The 12,366-nt window shown below is 32.1% G+C and overlaps 1 protein-coding gene across 2 annotated transcripts; it reads left to right on the top strand.

Moving 5' to 3' along the window:
- Window positions 1-3,462: 3,462 nt before the first annotated feature.
- On the top strand, window positions 3,463-11,044 carry LOC137807107 (pectin acetylesterase 10-like). 2 transcript variants are annotated; one of them, XM_068607563.1, is made up of 13 exons: window positions 3,493-4,332; window positions 4,718-4,800; window positions 5,831-5,960; window positions 6,120-6,193; window positions 6,611-6,697; window positions 6,786-6,910; window positions 7,036-7,096; window positions 7,623-7,676; window positions 7,864-7,941; window positions 8,163-8,268; window positions 8,414-8,559; window positions 10,169-10,299; window positions 10,881-11,044. In XM_068607563.1, the coding sequence occupies exons 1-13, from the start codon at window positions 4,122-4,124 to the stop codon at window positions 10,933-10,935; spliced, it is 1,341 nt and encodes a 446-aa protein (XP_068463664.1). In that variant the 5' UTR covers window positions 3,493-4,121; the 3' UTR covers window positions 10,936-11,044. The 2 variants fall into 2 exon arrangements, with proteins under 2 accessions (XP_068463665.1, XP_068463664.1); XM_068607564.1 differs by lacking the exons at window positions 10,169-10,299; window positions 10,881-11,044 and adding an exon at window positions 8,845-9,206 and having other exon boundaries at window positions 3,463-4,332.
- The last annotated feature ends 1,322 nt before the right edge of the window (window positions 11,045-12,366 follow it).

Here is a 12,366-nt window from a genome sequence, read left to right as displayed (position 1 = left end):
AATATATTTGATCAAATTACTTTACGGGCTTTGTAGTGGACCTACCTTCATTTTCCTTTTGGGCTTTGTAATTCAGATGGGGAAATATGTGGGCCCATCTTATTTATTATGTAATTGTTGTACCGCATTTATCGCCGATTGATTCATTAATTAATTCTAAGACGGTCTGGCTAATGCTATTCACGTGACTTCAAATTAAAGCTGACAGCAAAATTTAATAAGAAAAAGTTCGTGTTTTCTAAAAATGCATTTTTGAACTTATTAGAAAAAAGAAGTTTTATAATCGAGTAGAATATAATAATCTTTTAAGCTAATAAAACAGAGTCTTGCGTTTAACTAGTTGTAAACTTCGATATATTCTTACAATTTGAGAAAAAAAAAAAATAACAGAACAAATATAAACTTCAATATAAACTAAGCTAACAACATAACATATGGTCTTATTTTTTCATATTAATCAGCTTTGCATTATTTAACAGAGTTTGTATATTGTTATTATAATAACTTTATATTTTAAATACACTCTAATTTTAAATTACGAGAATATTCCAAGAAATTCTCAGCATAATTATTTAAATAGACAATTGACACAGTGATAAATTAATTCCTGAATGAAAATTTTGAAGAGTTTTGTTATAATTAAAAAGGAATTCTCACAAAAAAAAGTCAAAATCAATCCAAATATTTATTTTTGTTGTCATCTTCTTCATCTAAAAAGACTTAAAATGCATTAAACACGACCCGTTATAGGATATTGTTGGATTCACCATCTTTGATAACAAAATGAAGTAAAAAAAAAAAAATAGTGTACCGGTATGGCCGAGAGGCCGAAACCTGAGAAGACTTGGCCGAGGGGCCGAGACCTTAGAAGGCTTGGCCGAGAGGCCGAGACCTTGGAAGGCTTGGCCGAGACGGCCGAGGGGCCGAGACCTTAGCAGACTTGCCCGAGAGGCCGAGACGACCGAGACCACTGGAACATGGCCGATGGCCGACCCATGCCATGATGATTTGGCCGATGGTCGACCCCTATTACAGTTAACGCTCAAACCAAGATCAGTGAAGTTAATCTATCATTAAGAATTAGGTAATGCAAACCTAAGAGGTGTCCACCTCGATAAATGGGCCCAACAAGGTAGGCCCACTAGAATAATATAAATAGTACGCATCCCAAGGAGTAAGGTATGTCATTTATCACTCTGAGAGCTGACCACCCGCTTTACTGACTTGAGCGTCGGAGTGCCTTCGCAGGTACCCCACCATCCGGTGTTCAGCCGAGGCCGAGGGCCGAAGGAGAAGCAGGAGGACGAAGAGAACCTCAGTTCACTACCCAGTCACCTGACCGACCGAAGGAAGGAGAAGAAGACTTCAACAGTTTTCTAGGTCCCATCTCCCTAGCAGGAACAAATAGTATTAATTTAAGTAAAAGTGTAAAAATCCCATATAAATCTTTTAAAAATGACAGGACATAATGAAGACTAAAAAAATACAATAAATATAGTTGAAGAAACTAGTGTAACTGTTATTGAAAATGACTTTATCATGAATTGTTTCTATCTGTTCTTATTTTTTTCCCTCTCTTATTTAGATACTAATCTATTTGCAATAATGCATGTATTATTTGTTTACAAAACAGTGTTATAACTGCACTATGTATCAATTGTATATAAATACTCATAACAATACATAAAAAAATATTTTTTTATAAAATTAGGCAAACGTAATTTATTTTTATAGTTATATGTATTTAGTATTTTCATTCTTATTTTGTGACAGTCCTTTTGTGAAATGATAAACTATAGTTCGCACTGAAAAAAATATAACTTGAAAAGTCTAAAACTCTCACTATTTTTCTCAAATCATAGGTTTACTCACCTTCGCATACAATAGACATTAAATTAACCTTCACATATATTATAATATAGACTGTTATTAAAAAAAAAAAAGTAAATCTAAAAGATACTAAAAGACACAGAGAGAACCCTTTAAATATTTTTTTAAATTACAAATATTTAATTGATAAAAATTGTTATCATGTAAATTCAAGAGAATAAATAAATTGTCATTTATTTTTTAAAGGTATGAACTACATTTTTTAAAATACACGATAATTTAAACAGAACTTTATCAAAGTTATTGCGGTTAACAATTTAAATGATTAATATTGTGAGAATAGAAAAATATACACACATGTCTACAACTTAAAATCCAGTAACTCTCCTAATTCAATGAGGCAAATAAATAAAATTAAATCTTTAAAAAGCTAATTTCAATAGTTATATTGTGTTCAAATAGCATTAAGATTACAATTATAGAATTTTTAAATATCACTTTATAAATATTTTTATAAGTTTGAATTAGATTTAGAATTATTTTTTTAATATTTTTCTAAATAAAATGAAACATTAATTATAATGTTATCTTCTATATTATATTTTTCTTATTTGGTGGTAGGGTATCTTTTATGTCACTAATCAAATTATGGTGTTTAAGATATTAATATCTAATGATTACGGCACATTATATTTAATCATGTGGTTAAATATAAATTTATTTAAATTGATATATATAATAATAAGACATTGGCATTATCATAATGTAATATAATAATATGATATTTTGTTATTTTTATTAGCTTACTCTTAAATACTTGTGTGTACTCTTTGATGAATGTACTTAGTATCTGTATAATATACCTACATAAAGATTGTAATAATATAGTATTACTAGTATTATTTTTCGCTTAGTTTTCAGAGTTGTGCCTTTATAAGATTTTGGTTACTAAATCAATAAATGCAAATAACAATAAAGAACACAGATACGATATGACATAAGTATCATTGATTCATAAATTATTGAAAATGTTTTCTATCTTTAATGAAAGACGTTCAAAATCCTCTAACCACTATTTAGCTTCAGAGAGGAATGATTTAAAAAACAAAAGCGGATCCTTGAAGTTAAGAATGTTTTTATTAATTAAAAATGGCTACATTGGAAGAAAGAATGTACTTTTTAAAGGTGATATTTTTATTTAGACAGAAACATCTTGAATCTGGGTTCCTGAAATACTAACGTGTTAAAGATTTGAAAAAGAACATAATTGTTATTAAATGTTCTGAAGAAATGTGGTCCTAAAAAAAAATCTTAAATTGTATGTGGTGCCACCAAAATAACAGGAACAGAACAAGCTGATAGCTACACTGGGACACACACACACACACACATATATATATATATATAGAGAGAGAGAGAGAGAGAGAGAGAGAGAGAGAAAGAAAATATTGATTTTATGAGTATTTGAAATGAAGAATACTGGTGTAAAGTTTAATATTGAATAAAGATTGGCAAAGTAAATAATGAACCTGTGACAAAAAAATTATAAATTTAAAAAAGTTAAGGTTCTGAATTAATTTAGAATTACTTGGTTAAAGATTGAATATAAAATAGAAAGAAAGGGTAGAAGATAGAATAAAAGAATTGTTGTGAGTTCTGAATTTGGAATGGGATTTTGCACAAGTCATGAAAGCAGAGGGCCCAGAGTTTGAACAGTGTGAGAGTGATGGGAGTGAGGTACAGCTCTGGCCAGCCTCCTCCTCTCATGTTTCATGTCGGTGCTGTTTTGCCCACATTCCTTTGTTTCTCTTTGCCTTCACTTTCTAAACTACAAGCTTAGTTCCTCTCACTCACTCATTCATGTGATGCCATTATTTACTCTCTCAATACTTTTCATTCCTTTCTTGCTTGCTTGGACTTTGCTGTTTATCACTTCCATTTCTTTTTAGTCCTAAAAATGTCTTACCTTTCTATGTTTTCTCTCTTCCCTTTAAGCCCCTCTCTGTTTTCTTCCAGCTATTATTGCTGCATTCATTGTTAATTTATTACCTTAGCAGAAAGCTTGCTTATTTATCTATCATTTCCTTTCTGCGATTCAACTTTGACAATTTCACAGCCTTTGGAAAAAAGTTTTGGCTTTTTGTTTCTCCCACTCCCCCCAAAAGAGTATACTTGCTCTCCATTCTCTTCTTCCCTCCAACTCTACACTCTTGAAATCTTTCTTTTCATGCTTAAAGTTCTGGTGAAGCAACCATTTTAGTTGCCCTCTTTTGTTTTTGTTTCTGTTGGCAATGAGCCAAAGAGGCAAGAGTTGTGGAGGCATGAAGCTGCTGAAGCAGTGGATGTTTTTACTTGTGGGGTTGGTGATATTGAAATGGGTTGAAGGCTTGGAAGATACTAATGTGACAGACATAGATATGCAATATGTCAGTGGAAAAGGTTTCTACAGACCTTTGATGGTTGGGCTTACACTTATTAATGGTGCTGCTGCTAAAGGAGCTGGTATTCATTCCTTCTTCTCATATGCTTACTTTCTTTGCCATTAATTTGGCCTAGCAAATTGAGTTTGTTCAAGTCATTTACTCTGATTTTGACGCCACTTTTGAGATTTACTAGATCAAATGAACGAGCTCATCAATGGTTGTTTTGTTCATTTGGTGCATTTTTTCGGAAGCATACAATTTTAGACATTGGGCCTACATGCTTCATAAACTTAACATTGAGAATGATTAAGAAACGTGTTCTTTGTTTCTAAAACACAGCTATTAATAACTTTTACCGGTTTTGATTGAGATCTGGAGATATGAATATGATATTTAATCAAACTTTTCTAGATTGCACGGTCAATTGCTTGTTATCATATGATTTTTTTTCTTCTTTTGTGCAGTCTGCCTGGATGGATCTTTACCAGGTTACCACTTCCATCGGGGATATGGTTCAGGATCAAACAGTTGGCTTATACAATTGGAGGTATTTGAGACTCCTGAACTTTGAACTGGGTGCACCAAAGACGGAACACAATGGTTGTTCTTAAGTTACTAACTACGATCGTCCTTTTCATTTTGTTTTTGCTGACAGTTTCTGCGATAAAAGTGGTCATGCACTAATTGATTAGAATTGCTATGCTAATGCAATCTTAAATTGACTCTTGAGCACTACTTAATTCATTGTAAAGTTGCATGTAATCTTCCCTTCTTTCTTCACCACTATATGTTGCTAAAGTTGGAAAATGGCTTGCTCTGTTAATAAATATACAATGTATTTAGATGTCAAGATCCTCAGTGGTGTTTGGTTTATGACATGCAATTTTTGTATCCTTTCTATACCTTTTGCTGCAAGTAAATTATGCACCGATTGACAACCCACCTGGAAATCAATGCACAGGCAATACAGATTACCTTTCTAAATATGTTGGATGATGTCTTTGTGAATGTATTAGATATGATTATGACACTATACCAAACATAATTTTGTAGTTGGAATGAGAAATTTCAACCAATACTTCTTCCAACGTACAAGGCTGTGTAAGGATCTTCCATATAGCATGTGGAGTTATGGAATTTAGCATTTTGCTGTGATGACAATGGCACTTGTATTGGCAGTCATGAGAAATTTTGTTGATACCATTTTTTCCGGATCTTCATTGGCCTAATTCTCATGCTCTTTCCTTAGTCATATCCTGAACATTAGAATAGGGAAATTAAAATTTGGTAATGCATGATGGTACCATTAGCATCTGCTGTGCTGCTGAAAATTTTGGTTTATTTTTTATGTTGAGACTGAGCAGTAAATATTGGACTAAATGGTCTATTGATGTAAAATATAGGAAAATTATAAGGTATATAACATTCCTATATTGACTGGATGGGCCTGATATATTTGAAACACTTACAAAATGTCAAAAAGAGAATATTGCCCTGGGCATTGAATTTCTGACTTTCTTGTAACATCCTGCTGATCTGTTTAGTCATAATAATTTCACTAAACCTTTTGGTGACAGGGAGGAGGCTGGTGTGGAACTATAAAAAATTGTCTTTACAGTAAGAAAACACGCCATGGTTCTTCATATTTTATGGAAAAGCAAATACCATTTATTGGGATATTGAGCAACAAAGCTCAGGAAAATCCAGGTTACAATTCTCACAATTCTCAGACTCAACAGCATTTCTATTTCTTTTTTCCATTTAGCACATACACACATAACATGCGTTTATACCAGGTCATGCTTATTACTCTTCATTTCTAAGTATAAATTAGCTTCATCTTTCTTTTGATGATTATATTTTCAGATTTTTTCAATTGGAATAGAATAAAAGTCCGATATTGTGATGGGGCATCATTTAGTGGGGACAGTCAAAATGCGGTAAGAGTGCCATCTCTTTTTCAACTTTAAGTTCCTCCTGAAGTCATACACTTTGCTATGTAGGATAAAACAAAATGCATGTTGCTTATTTTAATTGAAAAGAAAAAATATAGTTGTCAATGAGCTATAACTGTACTTTGATTCCCTATTCTCTTATCATATTTATTTTATGAGTCATCCCGTATGTTGTGCTATTTTTTTTATTTTATTTCACGCATTGTTTTGCACTTTCAAGTTATTCCTTTATTTCAATACTAGAGTTGTGTCAATTTATTTGATGTGAAATTAAATTGTTATCAAATCAAGACAACTACTTCATTCAAGTGTTTATCTAAGAGTCTTGTCTGTTTAACACTGTTTATTTGGGCTGATGGTGAATGCGGTTGAATTAATACTGAGTTCATCTTTGCTCCACAGGGAGCAGGATTGTATTTCAGAGGGCAACGCATTTGGCAAGCTGCTATGGAAGATCTAATGTCAAAAGGAATGCGCTATGCCAAACAGGTTTCCCTCTAGCCTCTGATAATTTCAGGAAAAAGAAAATTGTTGCCTGATTTCCTTTTGATATTATCTATGTTTTTTTCTTTTTCAGGCTCTTCTATCTGGATGTTCTGCTGGAGGTTTAGCTACTATTATACATTGTGATGAATTTCGGGAATTGTTTCCTAGGACCACAAGAGTAAAATGCTTGAGTGATGCTGGATTGTTCCTTGATTCGTAAACATCATCCAATGAACTTTCAATTCTAATATATTATTTATTGGATCTGGTCATAAATCTTAGTTCTGATCAGTCCATGTACTTTAAGAGATGAATAATCATCTTGAGTTGTATTGTTGCAGTGTTGATGTATCTGGCCGTCGCAGCTTAAGGAATTTGTTTGGAAGTGTGGTCACCTTACAGGTTTTTCTCATTTGAATATTTAATGTTGTTGTATTTTGTTTCTATTCCGTTATAGATGATATAGTAAAATATGGTGAATCAAATAACTTTATAGCAGAAAACAAAATGTCATGAGCTAGACCCAAACAATCATTTGCCTCAAGCCTGAACCACGAATAATCACAAATTAGAGACTTTCTTGGAGAACATTTTATATTGCCTTAATACACCAGAGCAATAATGACAACAGCGTTTGGTCAGTCTGAAATATGAGTTTCTTCATTGCTAAATAAGTACAATCAACAATAATATCATGACTCTAAGAAGATTCATACTCACTGTACAATCTGAAACTTCAGCTCTGATCCTCCAGTAAGAGGAAGGAAAAGAATAAAGATGTAATAATGCCTTAAAATTGATAATCACCTTATTGTGGAAATTTATTTCAATTTCCTGGTAGGAGGCTTTCAGTAACTTCTGATTACTTGATTATTAGCAATGCAATCATGTTCAACAACAAAAGTTAATTGGTGCATCTTTATGTCAGGGAGTGCGAAAGAGCCTTCCAAGAAGTTGTACCAGTCGCCTCAATCCAATTTTGGTAACTACTATTACTGTCATTCAAGATTGTAAAATTACACAACTAGTCTAATCAAGTTCTGATTATGGTACTCGAGATGAGATATATTTTATTGACATGGAATACTAGTATTGTTATCATCACTGTTCTTTTCAATACAGAGGCATCTCGTAATTATTTTTACTCTTTTCTGTATTTTATTTTTCAGTGCTATTTCCCTCAGCACTTAATTGCCAGTGTTAGAACACCACTGTTTCTTCTCAATGCAGCTTATGATACTTGGCAGGTAAGTTCCTTTCCCATATGAAATTTTTCCCATGACAAAAATTCTTGTTTACATTGGGAGCAAGATCTCATGAGCTAGTTTCTTATCACTTGTGGAGTATGGTTTGTGAATGACTTTGGAGCATGGAATTTCATGTTTTATGTTTTTGACTTATGTGCCATGAAGATGCATCAGATCACTGGCCTGAAAGGCTAATAGATGATTATTTCCACTTTTTTCAGATTCAAGCCAGTCTTGCTCCACCATCTGCTGACTACCGATGGAACTGGTATGAATGCAGAAAAGATTATGCACGTTGCAGTGCACCACAGATACAGTATCTTCAAGGTAATTAATTAGAAGCTTCAAGAGTTGTTTTCAGTTTTTTTTACGCATTTTAAATTTGTGCCTCTGGAGTAGGATTTCCGTGACATCAATTGTTCTCAGTATGGTTACTAATTAGTGTCAACATCATGAACTTTGAATAAAGCAGGTTTTCGAAATCAGATGCTTAGATCTACAAGAGCCTTCTCACGGTCTTATAAAAATGGTTTATTCATAAATTCATGTTTCGCTCATTGTCAATCAGAAAGACAGGATACGTGGTTTGCTCATGATTCTCCTCGTATTGGAAATAGAGTACGTCTTTCCTAACTAACTTTTTATGTTGCTTTTATCAAATTTTAAGGAAGACTTACACTAAGATTAGTTCATTGGAGTGTGACAAAACAATTACAAGATTTTAACTTCTCCATATCATTTTATGTCCTACACTGTCCATGATCATTGCTCTCACTTTATATTGTAAAACATAGATTTGAAATTTGTTTTAATTGTTCATATGCATCAAATAAAGGAACAAAACTCATTGTTTTTGTAAGGTTTCATCTCACCCATCTAATGTTTGTCTGAAAACACAATCAGGGAATCGCAGAGTCTGTTGGGAACTGGTTTTTTGACAGAGTTAGTGTCCAGGCTATTGGTTGTCCTTACCCTTGTGACAAAACCTGCCATAATTTGGTATTTAAGTGATCACTGCTCAAGTTTCATTCTTTCAATAGTCTTTTTCTGCTCCTACATTGCACAAGCTATTGGGATCTGAAAAAGAAAGACATTGCTAGAATCATTCTTGTTGCCATAAATTATAATATTCATTCTTGTAAAACATTGGCTGAGCTTATTAAGTTTTCATCTAATTTTTTTCAAGTAGATATTCAGGTTCCGCTCTCTGGAACATTTTGTTGGGATTTTGGGGTTTTGAAAATATAAGATATATTATATGAGAAGCTTGTGATTTATTTTATTTATGTACTGTGTATACAAAGCAAAATGTAACAGAATATCAAATATTAATATCTTAATCTTTATTTTTTAAATCTAAATAATAAATGGTTTATTTTTACGTAAAAGATATTTAAACTGCAGTAAACGGACCTCCTAAGTGTCAAATTATCATAAAGTTTAAATCTTATGCCTATTTATTTTTATTTTTTAAAATGATAAAAAGATAGGAAAGCAAATTTGTCAAATTTTCTAATTTTCATAATTATTTCATTCCATATTTGCCTTATAGTACGTGACTGACTGTGCAGGTTTTCACATACATGTTGGGATGTGTTTTTTTCTTTCTTTTATATAATAAATGATTGGTTAACTATTATTAATGAATGAGTTCGTTTGCATTTAATTTTTTTAAAGAAACACTTATCGCAAGAGTAAGCATTTTTTTTTTATTTTGGTAAGCAAATATCATCTATTTCTTAAATAAATAGTTATTTTAAAAAATATTTATTTTAAGTTCAAAAAAACTGATCCAATATCTTCCATTGGTTAAGAGGCATAATTGGACATATGAGCTGGGCCTTGTGAGTTTCCGTTTAACTTTTCAAACTATTCAAAGGAAAAAAAAAATATTTATAGAGTTGTGAATTCTTCACAAATGAGCTTTAACGAATAAATTTAAGCTTCAGTTAGAGGTTTACTTACATAAAACTCTCAGGCCTCTAAATAATAAAAGAACAAAATAATAATTATATGAAAATGATTAAATGAATATTTTTTTGGGTAAATGTGTGTATTTATAGATATTTGAACCTCCTAAAATAGGGTAAAATAAAAAGAAAATAACTTAGAGAGAAATTATATTCATCTCGTGTTCTGTTTGAAAAATAATTTAAATGATAAAAATGTTAATTTTTTCATTGATTGAAAAGAAAGACGTAACTGCTTTTATTGTATTGTACTGTAGATGTACGAAGATACAGAGAAGGTGTACAGGAGGGTGGTACATCGTTTTCTTTTGAAAGGAACATTAGAAAAGGAAAGTGTCTATTCCTGCTATCATCGAAATGCAAATGGAACTGCTAATTATGTTGTAAGGTAAACCATAAATGGTTATGTAGCGAAAAACAAATAGCTAGGATAAGAATAATAGTGCTGATAAGAACAAGACAACTAAATTATAGTAATAAGCCACAACAGCTGTAAGGAAAATGAAGTGCACAATTCTACAATCACTAACTAGGGAATTACTTTTAGATGTTCTCTTCACTTTTCTAAATTATAGTTTATAAAAATATCACTTAGCTCAAACCACTCTGCACCAATGAAATGTTGACATTAACTCCACCAATTTCCATAAAATCACTCCATGTTTCCCACCACACCAAAAGTAATTCTTCCATATTGACAAGTTCATCTGACAAAACTTGTGATGAGACAAGCTAACATTGGTTGAATCAAATGTTTAATCTCCCACCAGAAACATAGGAAAAAAAAATGTTTATTGTATAGTTGAAACCGGACTAGTGTTAGAAATTTCGATACCTAAATTGATGGATATTTTAAAATATAGTAAGAAAGTCTTTTACAAACATATAAATAATAACAACCATCCAGAAAAAAATATCTCATTATTATATATTTATTATATCGAATACTGAACATTTGCTTAAATGTAGGAACATCTTTTGTAAATGTTCTTCCGATCGAAGGCAAACAAAAAGAAGAACTTGATTGAAGTGCAAAGAGAGTTGAGAAACCGACCTAATCTAAAGAGTAAAAGAAAAAGTGTATATCAATTGAAACAAAGAAGTTAATTGTTCGACCAAGAAGAATTATCTGAGACTATTTTGTAAAGTTGCATTTCATGAATTAAAGTTGGTATATATGTAAGGTTCTTTAGCACTAACAAATATACAACATGGTAAAAGTTGTATTTTCTGAATTAAAGTTGGTATATATGTAAGGTTGTTTAGCATTAACAAATATAAAACATGGTAATGGTAAGAAGCAAGATTTATTGGCATATGGTGGTAAGATAAAGTGCAGAAAGTGAGAGAAAGATGTTTGAGGAAGGGAACTTTATTGGGTTTGATAAAGTGGCAAGGTTGGAAACCAGTTTGGTATGGAAAGAAGGCCATGTTGGTGATTAAGGGGAAGAATGAAATTAGATGTTAAGTAGGTTGGTGTTTAGGGCCAACAGAAAGGTGCAGCAATTGGGGCTCAATGCACGAGGCCCACCTCTTATTCCCACAGTGTGTCTTGTTGTGTTTTATGTGACTTTTGAAAGTAAAGAGAAGAAAGGGGAAGATGAAATCTACATGCTTAAGCCACACACAAAGTGCAATGTGACAAAAAAATGATGAAATAAACAAATACTATATAGAGCATTAAAGAAAAGAAGGAGATGTCCAACTAAAGCAACATTGGGGGAACAACCGTTTCTTTTACCCTTGTTTTTAACAAACCGAATCTTAAACCTCACTATCCCTCCTTTCTTCACCAATAATTCTGCTCCCTTCTTGCTATTTCATATGCAATTATGGTGGTGCCAGTACAAAACTACTCCAAACTCATGCTATGGTTCCATAGGTGTAATAAAAAAGAAGCAAAAGGGGAAAGTGAAAAATGAAAGAAGAAAGTGTTATTCTCTCTAGCTCTACCTATACTTAGCTACTGTTTATTCTGCATGCTAACTAACAAATGGGTTATTCACAAGTTTTTTTACTGGTATGAAATTATGTAAATAATGGTTGTGGTTAAAGAAGAAATGAGGTTTGCACATGGGTAGGCACATGGTTGTATATATGGAAAGAGAGTGCATGTTTGTTAAAGTTGGGGTCATGTAATGGCTTTTGTGATAAGAATTGCTTAGTTGAATTAAGAAAAAGATGTGTAATGAATCGAACGTATCAAAACTTGCCCAAATGAGATGAAAGACTATTTCTTGCTTCCAAGTTTCAAATTTTGTGTCTTCACTTTCTTTTCCTCTTTCCCTAATCATCGCTGCCTCCTACTCTTTTCTAAAATTTAAATAATCACCTTTGCTAACCACTTCCACACGCCTACACCTAATATATCTATTACATTTATTTTCGTTCAAATACCATTTTTTTAAACATCTATTCTCTCTTTCAAACCTACGTTTTTAACTTTTTGAGAATG

Source organism: Phaseolus vulgaris, chromosome 3 (genome assembly GCF_000499845.2).
Source record: "Phaseolus vulgaris cultivar G19833 chromosome 3, P. vulgaris v2.0, whole genome shotgun sequence".
In the NCBI taxonomy this organism is placed as follows: Eukaryota; Viridiplantae; Streptophyta; class Magnoliopsida; order Fabales; family Fabaceae; genus Phaseolus; species Phaseolus vulgaris.
The sequence above is the reverse complement of the archived record's forward strand: the minus strand, read 5'-3'. Positions and strand labels throughout refer to the sequence as shown.

Excerpts from the sequence above, each read along its gene's own strand:
- LOC137807107 (XM_068607563.1), top strand. The coding sequence starts at position 4,122 with ATGAGCCAAAGAGGCAAGAGTTGTGGAGGCATGAAGCTGCTGAAGCAG. Across the intron at positions 5,961-6,119 it reads CAAAGCTCAGGAAAATCCAG|ATTTTTTCAATTGGAATAGA; the intron begins GTTACAATTCTC and ends TTATATTTTCAG. Across the intron at positions 6,698-6,785 it reads GAATGCGCTATGCCAAACAG|GCTCTTCTATCTGGATGTTC; the intron begins GTTTCCCTCTAG and ends TTTCTTTTTCAG.